Source organism: Argopecten irradians, chromosome 2, assembly GCF_041381155.1.
Source record: "Argopecten irradians isolate NY chromosome 2, Ai_NY, whole genome shotgun sequence".
NCBI lineage: Eukaryota > Metazoa > Mollusca > Bivalvia > Pectinida > Pectinidae > Argopecten > Argopecten irradians.
Window position 1 is genome coordinate 5,977,897 of NC_091135.1, and position 21,379 is coordinate 5,999,275.

General features: G+C 35.1%; 1 protein-coding gene across 6 annotated transcripts in view; it reads right to left on the bottom strand.

Annotated features, from left to right (window-relative positions):
- The window catches only part of LOC138314248 (actinia tenebrosa protease inhibitors-like), a 33,541-nt gene extending 12,670 nt beyond the window's left edge, over positions 1 to 20,871 (bottom strand). The window contains exons 1-12 of one of the 6 annotated variants that reach the window (XM_069254483.1): positions 20,367 to 20,627; positions 15,014 to 15,067; positions 14,431 to 14,524; positions 13,672 to 13,781; positions 12,767 to 12,937; positions 12,476 to 12,566; positions 10,559 to 10,689; positions 10,004 to 10,153; positions 9,450 to 9,491; positions 7,334 to 7,549; positions 6,706 to 6,727; positions 4,782 to 4,890 (exon numbers count right to left, since the gene is read on the bottom strand). In XM_069254483.1, coding sequence (XP_069110584.1) covers positions 4,887 to 4,890; positions 6,706 to 6,727; positions 7,334 to 7,549; positions 9,450 to 9,491; positions 10,004 to 10,153; positions 10,559 to 10,689; positions 12,476 to 12,566; positions 12,767 to 12,937; positions 13,672 to 13,781; positions 14,431 to 14,524; positions 15,014 to 15,062 — 1,080 coding nt within the window. In that variant the 5' untranslated portion in view covers positions 15,063 to 15,067; positions 20,367 to 20,627 and the 3' untranslated portion in view covers positions 4,782 to 4,886. Of the gene's footprint in view, positions 1 to 836; positions 1,014 to 4,328; positions 4,386 to 4,713; positions 4,891 to 5,553; positions 7,550 to 9,449; positions 9,492 to 10,003; positions 10,154 to 10,558; positions 10,690 to 12,475; positions 12,567 to 12,766; positions 12,938 to 13,671; positions 13,782 to 14,430; positions 14,525 to 15,013; positions 15,068 to 20,366; positions 20,628 to 20,779 lie in introns of those variants that run through there. The other 5 variants (XM_069254480.1, XM_069254479.1, XM_069254484.1 and 2 more) reach the window with 5 other exon arrangements.
- Positions 20,872 to 21,379: the final 508 nt, after the last annotated feature.

Consider the following 21,379-nt stretch of genomic DNA (forward strand, 5'->3'; position numbering starts at 1 on the left):
CTCCGACAAGGCTAAAAATATTACCAAATTGTGTAGGTAGGTGTAGTAATGTCCAATTGGCAATTCAACATGCTTATTGCTTATGTCCAATATCCATTGACTTACCGCATATACCTATACTAGTGTAATACTATATGGATATATATTCAATGGTTCTACTGGACAGAACATCCTTTGTAACGTTATCATTTAAACATTGACACCAGGAAATGGAGTTTTTCAAACATAATTTAACGTTAAACTTAACTAGAGTCGTATATTGTTCTAGGTATGCGATAAACAATATTTAAATATTTTGGTTAACGAAGATTATATTTTAGCGAACCTTGACGATTGACGATGTTTCATTAATTACATACGAAATGAACATTTATCTCAGGTCATATACATTTGATTACACTAATTTCTTTTATACCTTCAGGTGTATTACAGGCTGGTTTCGGGCAATATACTCATGTCGTCTGAAGCTGTATTTCATGGCTATCCATGCTCTACATCCTCGTGACGTCACAGCGTCAACGAAATTACTTATTTTCTTATTTTAACCTTTTTTTTTTTAAATTAGACTGGTTTTGCTTTAAAAGATGCAAACAACGGTATTTGCGTTGAAATTATCACCCAATTTTCATGTATGGAGAATTGACTTGCTGTCGCGGTTTTTCTTTTTCTTCTTAGTATTTCAAAATGACGGAATATCATCGTTGTACAATTACAATTATATGTCAAGGAATAAGAGAAAATAATATAAAGCCTTGTGTTTTACAGCAATTTATGACCCTTTAGTAGAATATCCCTATCCTTCATATACATATATAAAAGAGTCTTCTAATACCTACCCGCTTCAACGGCGTCACCACACATTGCTTCACATTCCTTGTAGGTGTTAAAACGATTGCCGTTGCCCCCACATCCTCCATAGGTGAACTGTTCACATGAATTAGAAGAAGCATTATAGAAGTATTTACGAAAAAACCCACGACAAGGTCCTGTCTCAGGAGGGAGATAACAGTCACCTACAACAACAATACACAGCAAAGTAAGACGTCATATAACTTGTAATATGAACAGTGTGCTACTGAAACAAAGTCTTGACTTATGTAAGTAGTAATTTTTACGGAATCGTTTTTATGCTTATTTGTTTCATAAAATATCGTTAAGCAGATGAATTACGTTGGCCAAAGTGTTTTTAATTAGAAACAAGAAAACAAAAAGGTTCGGTTTTGAAATTTCCAGATCTGGCTTCCTCGAAAATCTGGCTTTCAGAGTCTTTACGACTCGAATAAGTTCTCAATATTACGCGGAACAAATTTTCGCGATCCTAGCAATGTCCCCGCGATACATGTATCTCAAAGACATCCGCGCGAAAAATACCAGATATACGTATCCAAGACTGTTACATAATTTCATAATGACAATTAATGTTTCGTTTTTTAACCTTGACATCACTTTTCCCGCTAAACATGCATGAGTAATACAAAACTATCTAGCTTATTTGTATGTTTCACGATTTTGTTATGTTTACTTGAATTATGTTTGACTCTTGTAATCAGACTTCGGTGTTCGTTATATCAAATCATATTAAAACAGTGGAATTCCTAACCTTATCGTTTAAGAAAAGTCTCTTAATTGCAATCCAAATGTACCATTTTCAAACATGAGAAATCTAACGCAGTTAGCTGCTATAATAAATGGTATGATATATATTGTAAACAAACTTAATTTCGCTGCGACCTATTTTTTTACGCAAAACTACTTTTATTTTCGCAACCGAAACTTGTTTGGTTCTACAGTAAAATTAATATCACAACAATGGCGGGCAATGAAATTTACTACATTATAACAATGGTATCATTGGAAGCATGTTCGTTATAAATATGTTTTCTCTCATACCTACATTGTTATACTGGCTGGTATAGGACAATACACTCGTGTCGCCTGAGGCTGTATTGCATGGCTACCCATGCAATAAAGTCTCGTGACGCCACAGCGTCAACAAAATTACTATTTTCTCGGTACAGATTTAATATTTTTGTCTAGAAACTAGGCTGGAATTACTTTAAAAAGGTACAAACAACGGAATTTGCGTTGAATATATCACGCAATTTTCTTGTATGGAGAATTGACTTTTTCGAATCTATTTCAAAATGGCGGAAATTCATAGTAGTGAAATTGCAATAAAACGTCGAGGTATGAGAGAAAAATACTCTTTCATGCGTGGATATGAAGGATAGGGATATTCTACCCTCGGGATCACAGAAGGGTTAAAAACCCTCGGCAAGTCTCGGGTTTCACAAAATTTCATGACTCTCAGGTAGAATATCCACATACAAGAGGCCCAAAGGGCCTTAACGGTCATCTGACTACCTTGGCAATAGTAAAACTAATTATATATGGTGTCACTTTGTCAGGACCATGTCAGGATCATTTTCAATTTCTTTCAACAAATTTTATTTCAAACAAGAGGCCCAAGGGCCTTAACATATAGGAAATTAATTAGATATAGTGTCATGGTAGCCATTTTCGATTTGTGATCAACCAGAGATGTAACAATACTTTGTCGGGACCATGTCAGGATCATTTCATGCAAGTTTCAGTCAAATCGCACGGGTAGAACTTGAGAAGAAGTTCAAAATGTGTTTTCAAGATGGCGGCTGTGGTGGCCATCTTGGATTTCGCATCAACCCGAAAAATAACAACACTTTGTTAGGACCATATCAGGATCATTTCATGCAAGCTTCAGCCAAATCACAACGGTAGAACTTGAGAAGAAGTTCAAAATGTGTTTTCAAGATGGCGGCTGTGGCGGCCATCTTGGGTTTCGGATCAACCTAAAAAATAACAACACTTTGTCAAGACCATGTCAGGATCATTTCATGCAAGTTTCAGTCAAATCGCACCGGTAGAACTTGAGAAGAAGTTCAAAATGTGTTTTCAAGAAGGCGGCTTTGGCGGCCATCTTGGATTTCGGATCGACCCAAAAAATAACAACACTTTGTTGGGACCATGTCAGGATCATTTCATGCAAGTTTCAGTCAAATCGCACCAGTAGAACTTGAGAAGAAGTTCAAAATGTGTTTTCAAGATGGCGGCTGTGGCGGCCATCTTGGATTTCGGATCGACCCGAAAAATAACAACACTTTGTTTGGACCATGTCAGGATCATTTCATGCAAGTTTCAGTCAAATCGCACCAGTAGAACTTGAGAAGAAGTTCAAAATGTGTTTTCAAGATGGCGGCTGTGGCGGCCATCTTGGATTATGGATCGACCCGAAAAATAACAACACTTGAGAAGAAGTTCAAAATGTGTTTTCAAGATGGCGGCTGTGGCGGCCATCTTGGATTTCGGATCGACCCGAAAAATAACAACACTTTGTCGGGACCATGTCAGGATCATTTCATGCAAGTTTCAGTCAAATCGCACCAGTAGAACTTGAGAAGAAGTTCAAAATGTGTTTTCAAGATGGCGACTGTGGCAGCCATCTTGGATTTCGGATCGACCCGAAAAATAACAACACCTTGTCGCGACCATGTCAGGATCATTTCATGCAAGTTTCAGCCAAATCGCACCGGTAGAACTTGAGAAGAAGTTCAAAATGTGTTTTCAAGATGGCGGCTGTGGCGGCCATCTTGGATTTCGGATCGACCTGAAAAATAACAACACTTTGTCAGGACCATGTCAGGATCATTTCATGCAAGTTTCAGTCAAATCGCACGGGTAGAACTTGAGAAGAAGTTCAAAATGTGTTTTCAAGATGGCGGCTGTGGCGGCCATCTTGGATTTCAGATCTACCCGAAAAATAACAACACTTTGTCGGGACCATGTCAGGATCATTTCATGCAAGTTTCAGCCAAATCGCACCGGTAGAACTTGAGAAGAAGTTCAAAATGTGTTTTCAAGATGGCGGCTGTGGCGGCCATCTTGGATTTCGGATCGACCCGAAAAATAACAACACTTTGTCGGGACCATGTCACGATCATTTCATGCAAGTTTCAGCCAAATCGCACCGGTAGAACTTGAGAAGAAGTTCAAAATGTGAAAAGTTAACGCACGGCGCACGGCGGAAGGCGGACGGCGGACGGCGCACGGCGGACGACGACGGACGAAACATGATGACTATAGGTCATCCTGACCCTTCGGGTCAGATGACCTAATAAAAGAGTCTTATATTACTGTGCTTAACATTTATTCTCGCCATGATTTATTTTCATGCTTTTCTTATCGCCCGCAAAATACGCGTTAAATCGCACGCAAACATACGTTTGTTATCAGTAAGATGAGGATAATACTCACAAAGATGACGACAAAAATAATGAGGGAGTGTAACTTACCTTTCCCTGCTTGTCCTGGTGAATTATAGTGCTCGATAGGAGGTATTTTGGTTCCGTCTAAAGAAAAATATTAAAGTTGTATGAAATAATATCGGATTCGAATCAATAAAGGGAAGATATATAGATAACTTAACATACAGCTTATTTTTCTATCGTTTATAACTTCGAAAAGAATGATCATGATTGAATAGTTTCTGTGATTATTTTAGCCAGTCAAAAGGAAAATGAGATTGAGAAGTGAATAAACGACATAGTGACAAAGTATATTTATGTCATTTAAAATAAACACATGTATACTCTGCATAACATATTTACAGAAACTTAACATATATCAGTGACAGTATTTAAAAAAAAAAGAGAGAAAAGAGCAAAAAGAGCGAGTTACCGGAAAGTTTGCCCTGACATCGTGTCTGACATTGCTCCAATGTGTCGAAGCGGTTGTCATTTCCTTCACAACCGCCGTATATAAATTCTTTACAAGATTTTGTTACTGCGTCATACGTGAACCGTCTAAAGTATGCCATACATGATCCAGACACTGTCGGCTGTTGACATACGTCACCTGAAATAAGAGGCATACGTTTAAATCTACACGTCTACCAAAATGTGCATAAATATGCAGATAACTAGTTAATGACTTCTACACAAATGAAAAGGAAATAATACAAATGTTAAAGATGCTCCACAATCGACGAAAGGTATTTTTTTCTCTATCAAAAAGAGGAGCAGACGAATTGGTATTTTTCTTCAGTTACAAAAGTTACGTACATGTACTTTGCATCATTACCACCATCAAAAAAAATTGAGCTTCTTATTTCAATTCAAAATAAACATATTTAGAATTATTCAATTTAGGAAAGCAGCATTATTCTTGAAATAATCGAATTTTGAAAATAAATCCTAATTGGCCAGTTCTGGAGTTTCATATCGAGTGCTTGCTTGATACTTAGTGAATGGAAACATGATTCCTTATCCAAAGTGCTCTTGAAAATAACCCCTTAAAACTACTATAAATATCTTGTGGAGGGGCCCTCCTTTCTTCGTGTTACAACACCTGATTCGTAATATGTATTTTAGATTCAAATTAATACAAAATACATATACATGTAAAATAATTTCTTTTGCTTTTGTTGCATGCACCATCAGTGCTTAATTCCACATATGGTATAGAGCCATGGATGTTTTTGGGACGTAATTAAATAATAACTTCTTCTAAATAATTTAGTGCATGTAACAGGGGTACTACATTCGTCTCATGTTTCAAGGTATATTTACGTTTTACCTGCAACCTCACTATACATGTAACCTTACAAAACCTTATTGGCATTCAACAGTGGGATTAAATATTGCGCACTTCCTGTTATTTTGTAACTCTCCTGATGGCATTCATACTCCTATAATTGCTAACTGAATTTGTCGCCGTCCAGTTGGCATTTATACTTCCATAATTGCTCATTTAATGCAGTTCAATGCTTAAATAGATTGCAAATGATTCTTATATCTTCTTTCAACGTCTACATCAGAATGTTTCCTCTTATAGATAATATGTAATAAGGAAACACTCATCCTCTTCTGAGATAATTCTCCTATCAATGTAATGTCCTGTTCCGATAACAGTTTATAAGATGTCGATACAAGGACATAAGTTATTAAATACTAAAAGTCATAAACCGCTGTATTGAAACGTCACGATCCTTCTCCCTTGACGTCTTTTTGTATGTCGCTTGTAAAAATTCGTTTGATAAGGAAGAAAGGAATTATTTTCAAACATTAATAAGATAATACATAAAGAATCAAGCAACAAAAACATGTATGAAACGACTGTATGTGATTTGTTTCTCTATCAAACACGACTGTAGCAAAATGTTTTGCTTCAATATGCAATAGATTTACGGCTTCGATTGGACAGCTAATATATGGTCAGAGATTTAAATTATGTGCCTTCATTATTGTGTGTGGAATGGCTAGAACGTATCACAACGAAACGTTGATATAAATTTAAATGTTTCAAAACACTACATGTGAAACTGTAAAACTCACCAATCACAATTGATATTCACAATTCGATTATTTCGAAGGTTATGTGAAGTTCATCAATTGAAATGATATCATCTTCTTCATTAACAATATAACTAAGCTTTATAAGAAAATGTAAACTGATATATGCAAATCATTACCATAACAGTGAAGTGGAATATATATGGTACACCTTACAGATTTAGACAAATGAAAAAAAAATCTATAAACGACTTTAAATGGCATCCTTCAAATAAATTGTTCAATTTTAGCCTTCAGCTTTACCGCTGTTTAAGTGTTTTCATTGCAATTACATTTCAAAAGAGTTATTTCATCTTAAGCTGTATATATTTCTACTTACCAATTTGGTCTTGGGAGCTCATCTTCAACAGAATATGCGGTAGTTAGCACAGTTCTCCAGTGGTAATTTACTGCTTTAAGTCTTTATATATTGTACCAGATAACCGTTATCGTTAAAGTAGCATACACCGTTAAATTTTGTCGAAAATGACCGTTATCATTAAAGAGGCGTACACCAGGTTTTTTTTTAATATTGGCCGTTATCATTAAAGAGGCAAACACCAGGAAATGTTGTCGTAATTGTAAGATAGTGTTAGTATTGAAACGATAAAACACATTGATCCAGTTTTACTTTATGTGCACCTTACTCAGACGTTAACTTAGTATAATAATGCATTCACTTTTTAAGGCGTTTTATCCTCATTTCATGCTGAAAGAAAGGGAAAACCGAGTAAGATGATTTACGATGTTATGTACATGTATTTAAAACGAGTATCGATAAATAGAATATGAACAAACATTCGTCAGAAAATTTATTGAATTACAACTGTTTCAAGTAGTTTGACAGCAGCTGGGTAGTAGAAAATGTCATGCCTTCATACAACATGCTGACGGATCAAGTGGGTTATAAATCCCACGCAGGAGACGTGGGAACGAGAGAAAGCGATGTTTCGCGAGAGTTTAGTCACCGTTTGTGATGGACACACTAAGGCCACCTTCACTTGGGTTGATATCACTGCTTCCGGATTCGTCGGAATTTGTTGATTGATCATCATAATTCTGTGAGGTTGTTGCTTCCCCGTCAGAGTTCTGTGAAGTTGCTGTTTCCCCGTCAGAGTTCTGTGAAGTTGTTGTTTCTCCGTCAGACCCATTATTACATCCAGAAGAATCCGTTGTAATCTCTTCTACAATATAATTATTTCAGATACTATTATGTTTCCTCCCAGATCATACTGTTCATATATGTACAATACATGCCTTAACGTTTATCTGGTACCGATTTGGTAACGATTCCTTAACTACTTATTCTTTGAAGACGTGGAGAGACATCTAGTTCATCTAGACAAAATAAAACAAATATCTTATCCTTTCTACTGAAAAGCACTACAAGAAAATGAAAATACCATTATCAACAATCAAAGCCTGGTAACATATAATAATACATAATCATTCATGTTCGCAAATTTTCTTTATAAACGGATGTGCATCTCAAGCAATCTACATTTGGTGAGTTTATCATGTTACGAATGTATTGTAACGATTGTAACATTCGAATATCAAGATAATGTTTATCAACATAGTCAAATCGCATTACGTCATAGCCTTTTTGCGAGATAACTAATGTACAACATCATATGTATTATAAATACAAACGAAATTTCGGAAAAATAGACATCTTCATTAAAACACATACCTTTGTCTCCCAGTTAAAGTGGTTACTATCTAAAATAGTACAGGTTCACAGCCACCGGGCTCCTAAGGGACTAAGACCCTATTAGGGAAAATTCAGCTCTCATAAAAAACCGACAGGATCAAGGAATTCAAATACTTGAGACATGCACCCGCGAGAATCACAAGCAAGGAACAGAAATGAAGAGAACTACGAATATATATACATGTATCAATAGAAGTAATAACACATAAAACAAGGCTAAGACTATTCCTATAAACAAAGTGAAAAAGTCCGAAAGGATACCTATGCTTGAACACCATTTGGTAAAAAATACAAAGGAGCGAAAGTTTTGATTTGGTTAATTGTTTAAAACGAAAATACACATTACTTGGTTTCTATCCTTAGACGGCTACTATGAAGCGTCATCAATATTGCGAGTCTTGTCATCAACATTGTGGGTTGAGTTATGTCATCAATATTGTGAATTATGTCATCAATACTGTGAGTTATATCAATATCGGTGGTTTTGTAAGAGTGTAAAATTCTACGTTGACATGTACATATGTATGAATCACATAAACACATGATTCAGTGCATCAATTTGGAATGGTATTAATTCTGTTCCACGCTGAAATGTCAACACAGCAAAAATAGACTATTGTCGGTTTTACCCATCAACTGCTTACTTGACAGTATCATCTCGTCGCTTTTTAAAAAATAAAAACTCGTAACTATTTATTGCAATTGATAATAGAGAAGACAAACTACTCAGAGATTGTGAGAATAACTAATTAATATGAAGAAGATATAGAGTGAAAGCTTGGCTCGAGCTTAAGTATAAATCATGTATATCAACGAATCAAAATTAAAGATCATACATATAGTCAATATCACAGTAAATCGTTGAATTTCATATCAAAGTTATCTCCCTTCTTTTGTTTTAATAAAACCAAATTTGTAAAATGCATTAGCCACGTAAGACAGCATAATACTATTTTATTCGGCGATAGCATGAAATTGAATATTGGATTATCTATACAGTAAATAAAACAATATTCAAAAGCATAGTTATAAAAAGTAGGAATGCGGACATGCTGAGATTATATTTTAGCCATATTAAATTTAAATGCAAGCAAGAATATGGAAAATACAAATAGCCATCACCACAAGCGCATGCACGTAAATGTGTGTACGTTTTACGTTTAAAATGAAACAACAAACGACTAATATAGTAAGTACTAAATATCAGACAAAACGAAAATGATCAGAAGGACATAATATGGTATATGAAGTTGCATATTGGTTGGAAGAAAATATATGGTCAATGAAGGAAACTACTACAGCTGTAGGACAGGGTCAGATTGAAGAATTTATTCTGTAATTTTTTTTCTGACGGACCCGACCTCACATACCTGTGGTAGGTGTTGGTTTTGTTGTCGTCGTTGGGGGAAGATCTGAAAAAGAAAACACAAAGTAATTGATTAACGAAAATTACGGCTTTCAACAAAATTAATAGTGATATTACACTTATTTTGTTCCATTGGTTTGGTTTTAGAACTGAACTCCATACTTTAAAGATGTCGAGAGTAATTTTTCGTCACGTTTAAAGTTTAAAGTCCACATTTGCAACCATTCAATGACTTTTTGACGATGTATGATTTGAATCAGAATGCCTGTGAATATGTTTATTTTCAAATTTACAAAATAGCATTCCAAAAGACAACTAACACAATACATCAATGTTTTTCGACTTGTCATAGTACTATTAGAATATCAAAAGTAATAATGGAAGGCAGCCGAATAGATATTGAATGAGAATGCCTAACTATGGTTAGCCTGTGGAATAATGAAGACAAAGCCGATTAATCAATTAAAGTTTTAATCTCAATTAAACTGAATGTCAAACAACATTAAAACCTATGCAATGTCTGGATAGTATATTTTGAGTGTCAAAATGAAAACTTACTAGCTTTGTATGACAATACAAATCCTCCATATGCGTCGGATCCGTCACTGGTAAAATCTAGTTGTATCTCATTAGTTGACATCGGATGTGTCTCGGAAACCCACACACCACGTCTACACACTAGAAATTCGGGGGTATCCTTCTGTCCAGCTACACGTAGAAAATGTATATGTGGTAATATTGATCACAAAGTTCAAATGTTCCAAGTAAAACATAATTAAAGATAAATATTAAACATATGTACATATATATGGAACAATATAGCTAGTCACTTGCTCATCCTTGCGAATTTTCAATGGACTGCTACTATTCAAAGCTCAAATATTCCAAAATCAAACATATGATACAAGATAAATACTTTACTTTTATTGTAACTGTTGACTTTTGAGACTTAAAAGTACATTTGTGTACAGGTAAAAACAGTCATTTATCCCCTCTAAATAAATGAAATTAAAAAATTGCACAATTAGCTATTCGTGTCTTTGAAAAAGAATGCAACTGCATCTTCATGGAAGAATATCCTAGGAGTTTAACATCCATTGCTGGTATACTCACGTCGATAGACGACTAGGCCATCATAATTACAAATCGTCGATGAATCGCCTTCTTCTATATCAATCATGTGAAAGGTCAGCTCTAACGTAGCTGACTCTGGAGACGTGATAGACCAACTGCATTTCTTCGACCTAGGGGTGATCATATAATTCATAAACGTACGGGTTGGTTTTTTTTTTTTTTTTTTTTTTGTAAGACCTCTTTCAAGAATTCTGTATACGGTTGTTTCAAGCGCCAACTACGGCAATTATAACATTAACTTGCCAGCAATATCACGGTAAGAAATAGCTAATAAACTGTCATTAGCGACAGCAATTGTTGTGAACAGAATAGATCATGCATTACTGCGTTAAAGATGAGTTTTTTCTAATCACAATCAAATGTTGACAAGACAGCAATTAGTGTTCACCACAGCTGAAGACACTTTCAAAACATATGTTAATAATATTATTATACCTCATGTTTATAACAGTGTCTGTGATTAGTTGAAAGGGACAATTCAGTCTAAGAGAATTTTGTCTAAGAATTTGTACATATATCGGAAACCAAACCCATTTCTAATGGAAATAAGATCAGTCGGATTTACTGTGATATGCCAGAAAAGTCCATGGTGATGAAATGCGTGTGAAATGTTCAAACTCGCCCGCTGTCCGCCATTACATATTGTGGTCGAACGTCTTGTATGCCAAACTCTATCCCTTGCTCGTAGAGTAATGCTACTTTTGTCCAGAACTACTACAATCGCTCTGACAGTAGTGTGTTTACCTTATTAGGTGAATTGTCTTGCCTCAAAATCATTTTATCACCTCCTCAGTGGTTATGTTGTTCATTTGTTTAACGTGCGTGACTTTGGCTCGGGTATGGGAAAGTGTCATCCTCGATACTCCAGGGGTTCCGATCACTTACGATCTCTACACCCCTGGACTATCTCGTAGTGAAATTGAAGGCAGCTCAGCGGAAAAGATTTGACCAATCACAGGCTAGCAAAGATTTCCTTTGAAGACTACAGAGAGAGCGACGCCTAACATCAAAGGCATAGTCAACCACAGTGTACCGTTATACGGCTCTTTTGATGTACATCAAATGACTAAATTACCTGTTTTATTCTGTTGCCTCCAGTTTTACTATGAGATAGTCCAGGGGTGTAGAGATCGTAAGTGATCGGAAGCCCTGGAGTATCGAGGATGGGAGGTAGCATACATGTTGTACCTGTTTAATCGTATTGATCAACGATTTGTAATTACAACGGTATCAATTAAAATACTTAACTTAACAATGACGTGGAATTTGTCAATATTTCATGTGATATGTTTCATAAGAAATGTAGAACAATACATTTATGCCATATTTTACATCTTGGTTATGTAAAAGAATTAGCCTGAGTGAATTGTCCCTTTGAAACACATCACATGACAGGGGGGAAAACGTCGTATTTCCCTCGAGGAAAATAAACCATCGTATTTCCCTGGGCGCGTGTCCCAATGATGATCGCCCGTCTTTCATACATAAACTTAAGTAATATTCAACCCAGAGTACCGAATAGCGATTTTTCGGTATAATAAACAATTTATGTCCCTGGTGGCAATGTGATATGAAGGTTTACTTACCACCAGATGTAATATTTCCCTCGGGCAAGCTCTCGGGAAATATTACACTTTCGGTAAATAAATATTCATATCACACTGCCACCAGGGACATAAATGCATGATAATAATAACAACATAGTCTTTAGTCATACTTGATTACAAAATGAGTCACAGATTCGTCTAACTTTTGGTCAAGTATGTATAAAAATGTCACTTATTTACAAACTAGCGAGGATAATGTCTACCTAGCAACCATAGATACAACACTTTTACTTTGATAATGTCAATAGGCCTACCTTTGAAATAAGAAGTTGACCATCAATATACTTACGTGGGATAGTTGTCAGGGAAACCAGGAGATGTCAGGAACTGTGGGACAGCCGTAGCAACGAGAGTCTGATTGACACAGGAAACTGTTCCGGCTGAAATAAGGTATTGTCATCAGTCTTCATTCAATATTTGCAATTGCGGTATTTTTAACCGACCCAACGTGTGTGATTTTGTATAAATCATTAAGTTTTTTCATTCAATTTTGCAATCTGACTTCAACAGACTCGTGTATCATACAAAATAAATATGAAAATTTTCAGACATTAAAAATAATATGTTTAATTCCTCTTACATTGGTCTGATCCTGCCATGTAATATCCATCAAAACTCTGTCGTGTCGTCTGCTTAACACTTCCGGTTTGCAGGGTCACGTGGATGTTTGGCGAATTCACACTCTGTACGTTTATTGAGGAGCCGATTCCGGAGTGATTTGACACCACGTTAGTATCAAAATCAGACGTTCCTACAATATATAAGAAAAAAGAGACATTTTCAAAGCTCAAAATTGTTTTTCTAATGTGCAACATGAGAAAGGAAAAGATGACAAAATTAATTAAAATGTATGTTATAAAAATCTGAACACATTCTAGATCTATATCAATATCGCAAACAGAAGCCAACATAAAGAGTGTCCCATAAATTATTGCATTTTAAAGATCAAAAAATGTGTTTAATATGGGAAATAAAGATTTCATTTGCAAAAAGCCTGCAATCATATTATGATAGAAACTGTTTAACAAAACATCTAGCTCTTAACACCGATTTTGATAAAAGATAACTTTTTGCAAAATGAGGTGAAAATGACGGGTTTTTTTTTACATTTGAGCGAATTAAAATCACAAGTATCAAAGATTTTTCTAAAGGCGCATGTCTTACAAAGTATGGAACATTTCGCATTACCTGTATACTGTCCTCTTGGCGTGCTAATATTCTCAAAAATGGTGAACGCCATTATGACGCAAATAACTTTTAAAAGGTTCCCTTATTATTTCATACAACAAACTTTTTGATTGCATGCCTTCGTATACGATTTTTTATTGTTCGCTTATGTCAAAAGTAATTTTGAAAGTCTAACATGATTGATGATACTCCATGCATTTCCTTCCTTTTTCCTCATGCCGAATATAAATCATTCCCGCAGTGCCTTTGACTTGTATCTCCCAAAACCTAAATACGACAATTTTGAAAGTATCTTACCTGCATAAGCATTGATATAGTCATCTGAGCCGAGGTTGATATCAGTGAGTTGGTAGGCGATTCTACTCCCAGAATTGGCTGCCTTTAAGGTCCACGAACAGGACAAATCACTGTAATACCATTAAAAAAAATGTTATAACCCTTCTATCGTTGATTTGCTATTTTTTCTCGTCTTCCAAGTTACAATCGACCTTGCGAAGTCCGTAATCGACCTTGTCAAAGATTGTTAGTCCGACTGGTTATGCGGAGTTTGAAGTTTAATTAGCTTATCGATCTATTAACAGTCGGGGATTGTTATGCCTTTCGGCCGTTTTTGATATTGACCTTGACGCAAAGTAAAATAGCGTTACAACGCCAGATAAAAAAGCTGGGACTACTACTTTCATAACCAGTGCTATTAGGCACAGATTCTATTTCTTTCAACAGAATTTTCAATGACAAAACTTTTTTTCTCACAAAATATGAATTGAAGATAGCAAGAAAAAAAATACGGTCATCGTAATGATATCTCTGTAATATTTTCTTTGTTTGATATAGTGATAACCAATTAACCGAATTTACTAAATTTTGATAGCTATTTCCTAAAACGTTACCCGGTCGAATATTACCAGTGAATACCTGGTATGCTAATTTCGCATTTGTCAGAAACGTTGGCTAATGTAGAAAATACGAAAACAGAAACAGTACTGACAGGAGTGAAACGAAGGGAAGTAAATCTGATCAATCAGAATGTCCCCAATTACAGGTTTCTCTACTTACTTCTCAAATCCAGTATCACTCTCCAAGAAGTATCTCTGGACAGTGAAATCATCTAAAGTTTTGACAAAATCTCCACATGTGTCCTGGGCTTCACCTGGATCCAAAGCAGGTAGGAGCAATTATAGTAGATATGTATATGTATATATAAAATACTTATCCTTTAATCGACCTTATTGAATGCGCACCAACACATTGGTTTTGTCGTACTTGTCGATGACATAAAACTAGTGTGCATTAAAGATTTTGGACGAAACCATGAATTTGTTTTGACAACTTCTCTTTGAAATAATGTCCAAAAGACGAACTTTTTTTATTCTGTTCAGAACTTTAAACCTAAACAATGCATACTTTTTATGTGACAAGGATTTATCAGTGTTATATTTTATAAAAAAAAAGTAGTTTGCCTTACTTCTAAATTTGTATTGAAAATTATTCATGTAGCGTTATTTTATCGATATTATTAAGCATGTTCAAAAATCATAAATGATGTTTAATCTTCTTCCGCAGAGAGTTTGTAATTTCGCATAAGAAATGGTTTGAATTTGTCGGCATTTTATTTATTTAATTATCACATTAAACTTACCAAGAAGCACACCGGACAAAACAAATAGGCAAATCCCATGAATCTTCATCACGTCTGTGAAATTAAAAAAAAAAAAAAACACGATGACAATAATACAATGGGATTGGGGTACAATGTAATACAGTCGGATTAGTATTCAATTTACAAGAGATAATATGAGTATCAAAAGATAATACACCACCTACAAGTTGCAGTATTAGCCTCTATAGTATTAATGTTTATATTTTTGAAAACGTTATCATAGACTGGAAAAAGTATTACGAGTTATTTCCCCTTTTCAGCTCATACACGTAAATATATAGCTTCGTGATATTCTCGAGTTATTTCATGTCGATGAAAACTTGAATTGAGGAAAAACACTGAAGGTTCGACGCATATGTTCTTTTCTCTCATACCTACACGTGTAATAATTATTTTATGTGCATTGTGCATGTATCTCGTCGAATGATTTGTTGCATTCAAATTTATCATAAATACTTGTCCCCTTTGTCTTCTTGTATGTTCTGTTGCTAATTTCATATCATGTAACTGCGTTTATTTAAAGTGTGCTATTCTAGCCTGTCATATGAATGGCGCTTTCAAATGCTACATATACAATAATTCGTGAATATAACCTAGCGTGTTAGTTCCAAACAGCAAATCGTGAAACTTAACATCCACAAAATTTAAGTACTGTGCAGTAGCTCGATCAATTAAAAATCAAACCAGTAAGCCAGAGATCCCAAATTTGATCTCTAGCAAAGAAATCTATCTAAAACCACTGTTAAATCATTATTCTAAAGGTTTTACCACGCAACGTTAAGACTTGAGAGAACAATGCATGGTTACACTGGAGTCACGTTACAAACCTGCATATTTATTATCGAAATATATTTTACATCACAAAACTTTTAGTAAGGCATATTTTGAGATGTGTTGTTTTCTTTTTATGAAGACTGTTTAGGTCTCCGATTGTTTTATAAAGGTTTATTTATTGTTTGTGTAAATAAAGTCTACTTCTGTTAGTTGTTTTTCGTCACCGATCGCCAGGTGTAATATAGCCACGCCTCGCGCTCACAAACGCACGTGTTTCTATTCAATGTCGGAGCAAACATCGTAGCACACACAATACAAAATACAAAGTCACGTGCGGTTTGATTGACAGCTGGCGATCCGTCAATCATCAATTTTACATTAAACAAATGCATGAACTGTCAAAAAAATAAAATGAAATAACATAAAGTGTGCCTTGATAGATGGGTGGCTAGTCTTGAACATATGACACTATATTTGTCTACATGGTTAAAAATACTTCCACCTCCCATAAATACTGATTAAAGTAATGTGTATCCTACAGACATATATTTTTGTACGGATCATTTGTTACCCGGAACGTACTGTTGATATTACTTTGACCCATGTACAAAAATTGTATGAAATACAAGAGCAAATTCATTCAATACACAAGAGAACCATACAATAGAATAGCATTATGAAATTGTAAGTTTAATATACAGGTACAACAAGATTTCTTTCATTTTTTCCCACGGAATATTTTCTTCATAATTTGCGACAACAAAATATTTTATTGCCCAATTGTACGTTGAATATACAGGTACAATAAGATTTCTTTCATTTTTTCACACAGAACATTTTCTTTATATTTTGCAACTACAAAATATTTTATTGTCAATTCACAATCTAAATGTTTTAACAACCGGTAACACAACATTCTATATCAGATACGATCTCAATGTACCCCGGTTGCACGAATTCCTGTGTAACTACTATGTACAAAGGAACTTTATAATGCACTTTCACTTCACACACGAGTAGGCACACGTATTCGAGAATTCAAATATGACACAACATTTTGCTGATGGATGCATATTCAAGATTTCAAGATTTTATTTATTCATTCAGACTAGGGAACTGGTTTAATTTCAATAAAATGTCACTGTAATCGGACATCCTAGCTTGCAAAAGCTAACAAAGAAAAAGACAAGAGACACTTGTAATATGTGTTTTTATTGTCGCGAAATAATTTTAACATAATTCCCTCTGCATAAGATTATATTCGCGTGATAAATCGGAAGATGTAAAACGCTAATGCAAAAATTATTTATATCACCTTTGACCTCGAGTTCGTGCTTCACGCGCGCGCTAAACTTTGACCTAATGATCACCGCAGTCGGAAGTCTTTTGGTGGTGTTTACCCGGTAAAAGGGCTGCATTTAAGTGGTTTTAATACGATATGTGTAAATATTTCTCTGACTACACATATTTCAAAAGTATTTAGATTCAGTGCAACGAGTTTAACAAAGTTTTGACAACGTAAGGAAAATTCCAATTTGATAAGACTGATAAATAAAATTGATTGGCTAAGTAGCTTTTACAAAGCGTGTGAATGTAGTTTCCCTAGTTTTCAACATTATTTGGGAAATTATACTGTAAATCTCTACCCTCGGGGTAGACAGTCGAAACATTTCAAATTCTGTCTAGATTGCTATTCCGACCAACCGGAAGTAAGAAATACTGTGATGGGTCAGAGAGGCGACGACCGCATATGATAACAGTCGTGAATCTCTACCTCAGATAGAGATTAATAGAATCTTACATGGATCTGTGAAGTGGACAGGGATATCGTGAAAGATTTTGGCCGTCAACCCTCGGGTTAACCGGCCAAAATCTTTCACTCTGGTTGAGATATCCCTGTCCACTTCACAGACCCATGTTTGATTCTTTTTCTCACATACTTAGTAGAAAAAATGATGAAACTCCACTTGGTTTCCAGCTTTTTCATCGCGCCATTATCGCAGGAACGTCGTTATGCGTCAAAATTGATGATGTCATCTACAATGCGCGCCGCAGTTACGCCGCGTGTATTCCGAATTTGCGGGTAGGTATTGATTGTGACGTCATGTGTTTGCGAGCGTAACGTCATACGTTTCGGAGAAAGCGACGTGAATTGCGCTCACAAAATAATGACGTAAAAGTGAAGTGGACAGGGATATCTCAACCCCAGTGAAAGATTTTTGCCGGTCAACCCGAGACTTGCCGAGGGTTGACGGCCAAAATCTTTCACGAGGGTTGAGATATCCCTGTTCACTTCTTAGACCCATGTTTGATTCTTTTTCTCCCATACATAGCAGAAAATGATGAAATTTGTCTTGGTTTCCATCTTTTTTTATCGCGTCATTATCGCAGAAACGTCGTTATGCGTCAAAATTAATGACGTCATCTACAATGTGCGCCGCATGTATTGATGACGTCCCGTTATTGTCTAGCGCGTTTGAGCTGTCTTACACCCCTCTGTGTAAGATAGAGATATCTTTTCCCTAGCAACAACGGGATATTTCTGTGAAGTATGGGAGAATTCTCCATCCTGAATTTATAAATCTCGAACAAAACTATTTCTTCCGCATGGGGATCTGACTACAACTTAAAGGTATATCGGTCGTTGATACAAAATTATGAAATACCTATGTTATAATAACCTCTTGTGGACCAACTACTGCAAGTAACAAACGCTGAGTCAAGATGGTTGTTCAATGTTAATGCAAATATTCTGTCGATTACTAAAAACGAAATCTAGAAACCAGAATGAGTCATGTATGATTGCCGCCTAAGATAAGGTGATTTACCTGTGTTTAACCGTTGGGCCTGTAAAATAAATTAACTGTTATGTACGAAGATTTTTTTTTTTTTTTTTTTTGCATGATTTATCTAAACACCGACACTGGAGCTCTAAGCGAGACAAATGAGATATTATCGTCACGAATAACAAACATGTCAATCTGTTTGGCCTGACACATGTATCTAGTCTTGTTGCGCGTTACACTAGCAACACACTTGAACATGATGACTAATTCTGCAATTAATATTGATAAACGGTGCGTTGCCATGGATACGGTCCTGATTGACTGTTACGTGTACATATCATCCGTCATCACCTGTTCGCTTTCATATCAACATGTAGCATCAAGCTCGAACTTGTCAGCTTGACACGCATTTTCACTATTTTATAAATCACGTGCTTCGCTAAATAATCATTAATTTTATTGCGAAATTACTCATAACTTTAGAAGATCGATTATAGAAATACAAGATTTAGCACAAGCCTTCATATACATGTTATTATTAGCACGTGCAACAAGTAAATGCAAATTCTGATTAAAAAGTTGACAATAAGTACATTTTAAATATATTATCTTATGAATATATCACCAGGTTGCTATATTTTTATTTACAAAATATATTTGCTTACGTATAAAAATAAATACATGTAGTATACATATGTATGTATAATATAAGATTTTAGTAGAATATGAAATGCAGATATTCGCATACAAAGTGCATTGTAAATAGGAAATTCACCTGAAATGAATCATCAAGGACTGTGTACAGATTTACGCGTGGTTTGGTAATTAAGATCGGTATATCATAATTACAACATTAACGCTCTGTTTAAGCTGAATAAACCAATTTTGACATCCAATACACATATGTAGCCTTTGTTATGTATTAGGTGTAAATATAGTGTCATTTTTATCGGTACTGTACTGTATACAGTAGCTTTAATTTGTTAGGTACATATATACAATGTACATGTACAGTGTACCTGACTATGTTTACTGAAATTTATTTCGCAGTACAATAATCGTTACTTCCAATATATCATTGGATTGTGCGGAATGTTTTAATGTAGCGTTTTGTTTTTTAGTTTTTGTTTTTTTTTTTTTTTTGTTTTTTTGCCTTTACTTCTATATCATAATGTTATTATTATTATTCTCTGCATTGCCGACACGTTAACAGTTACCCTTTATTTACGTTAATCGGACAACATACATGTACATTTTAACTTTTAACATCGGACAATGTACAGGCACCGGTGTTGGTGAAATCGAAGAAAGAGTAAAGAGATAGTCTTTGTTAGATGTTATTCTGTTTCTCGGAGCCTCTAATCCATGCCGCGGATTAGCGGGAAAGGATGCATCAATTCGAGTCCTGATTGTGAACACATGTGTGTGTAACCTAGCTACTTTCAATTTCACCCCGATCTCTTTCAGATGTCTGTAGAACCTATTATGTAACGACCATATCACCTCCAGCCGATCAACGCACTACGTATACGCTTTATTTACATTTAGCAGGACTTTAGATGTGAAGTAAACAAACACCGGTAAACGTTTTGAATTTACTTCCCCCTTTCTTTGTTCGTATTGTCTACACATAAACGAGTGAACAACATAAATTATGAATATTTTAGCTTTCTCAGAAAATACACATATACTAGAATGCACAAGTCTCTACAGCAATGCATGTTTTGTAGTTTATAAACATGTATTTATATCTACAACACTTCTTTACTTACCGGTAGGAATGAGAGGGAAAATCCGCCAAAAATGTAAACAATATACCTAGCCGGTATATTTATAATAACCGAAACACGTGCTTCTGTTCAAACTTGAACTGGTGGTGAATATTCCTAGGTTAAATGAACGTGTGTGTCATTTACTGATGTTAAATGAAATGCACAATAAACACATCAGACCGATGATGGTTTAAAATAGACTAAGCGTAGGCCTAATACACACCACAACAGTGTTGCTCTAGACGCACTGATGAACATCGAGGTTTTAAGGAGTGTCTAAAATTAGTATATAGAAATCCGGAAAATAAAATTCCGGTCAATCTGGTACAACGTTTTACTTTTAATTTTTAACAATATGTGGACGATTGTCACGAATAATAAACAAGATGATGAATCATGTAAAATATACTCACCGAAATATCGGACTGTGCACTGTGTATGTTGTTAGACTGTTGTCGTCTGCACACTCCGATACACATGGATAAATAAATGCACTGGTGATCTGTGTACTCAGAACAACCGTCTCACTATTCAAAGCAACTTGACTGAAAATATCTTCTTTTGTCACATATGCAAGGAAAGGTGGGGTTGCAAAATCCGCCCACGTGCCGATTTTTTTTTCAAATTTTGCAGTGTTAAAGGTCTAGGTACATAACTACTTTTTTATGTGTTGTTTATTTATTTTGTATGTTTTAAAAAGGCATAAAGGGCCTGAAATGATATTTTCTAAAATTGCTTTGGGTATGTGGCAAGGGGACCCCTTGTGTCCATCTTTTGAACATAATTTTTATTTTTTAATTATTTTTGATAATAAAAGATACTTCATTCTTTATTTCATATCCATTTATAATGATATTTACGAATTATTTTTACGACAAATTGATTTTGAAGTAAAAAAAAACTCAAATTTTTGTCAGGTTAAAAATTGAGGATATTGGGTTTGCTCGAAATATTTGGCATGTTATCGATTTTGTCCACACTTTTAAACCATTTTAAAAACATGCTATAGGTAT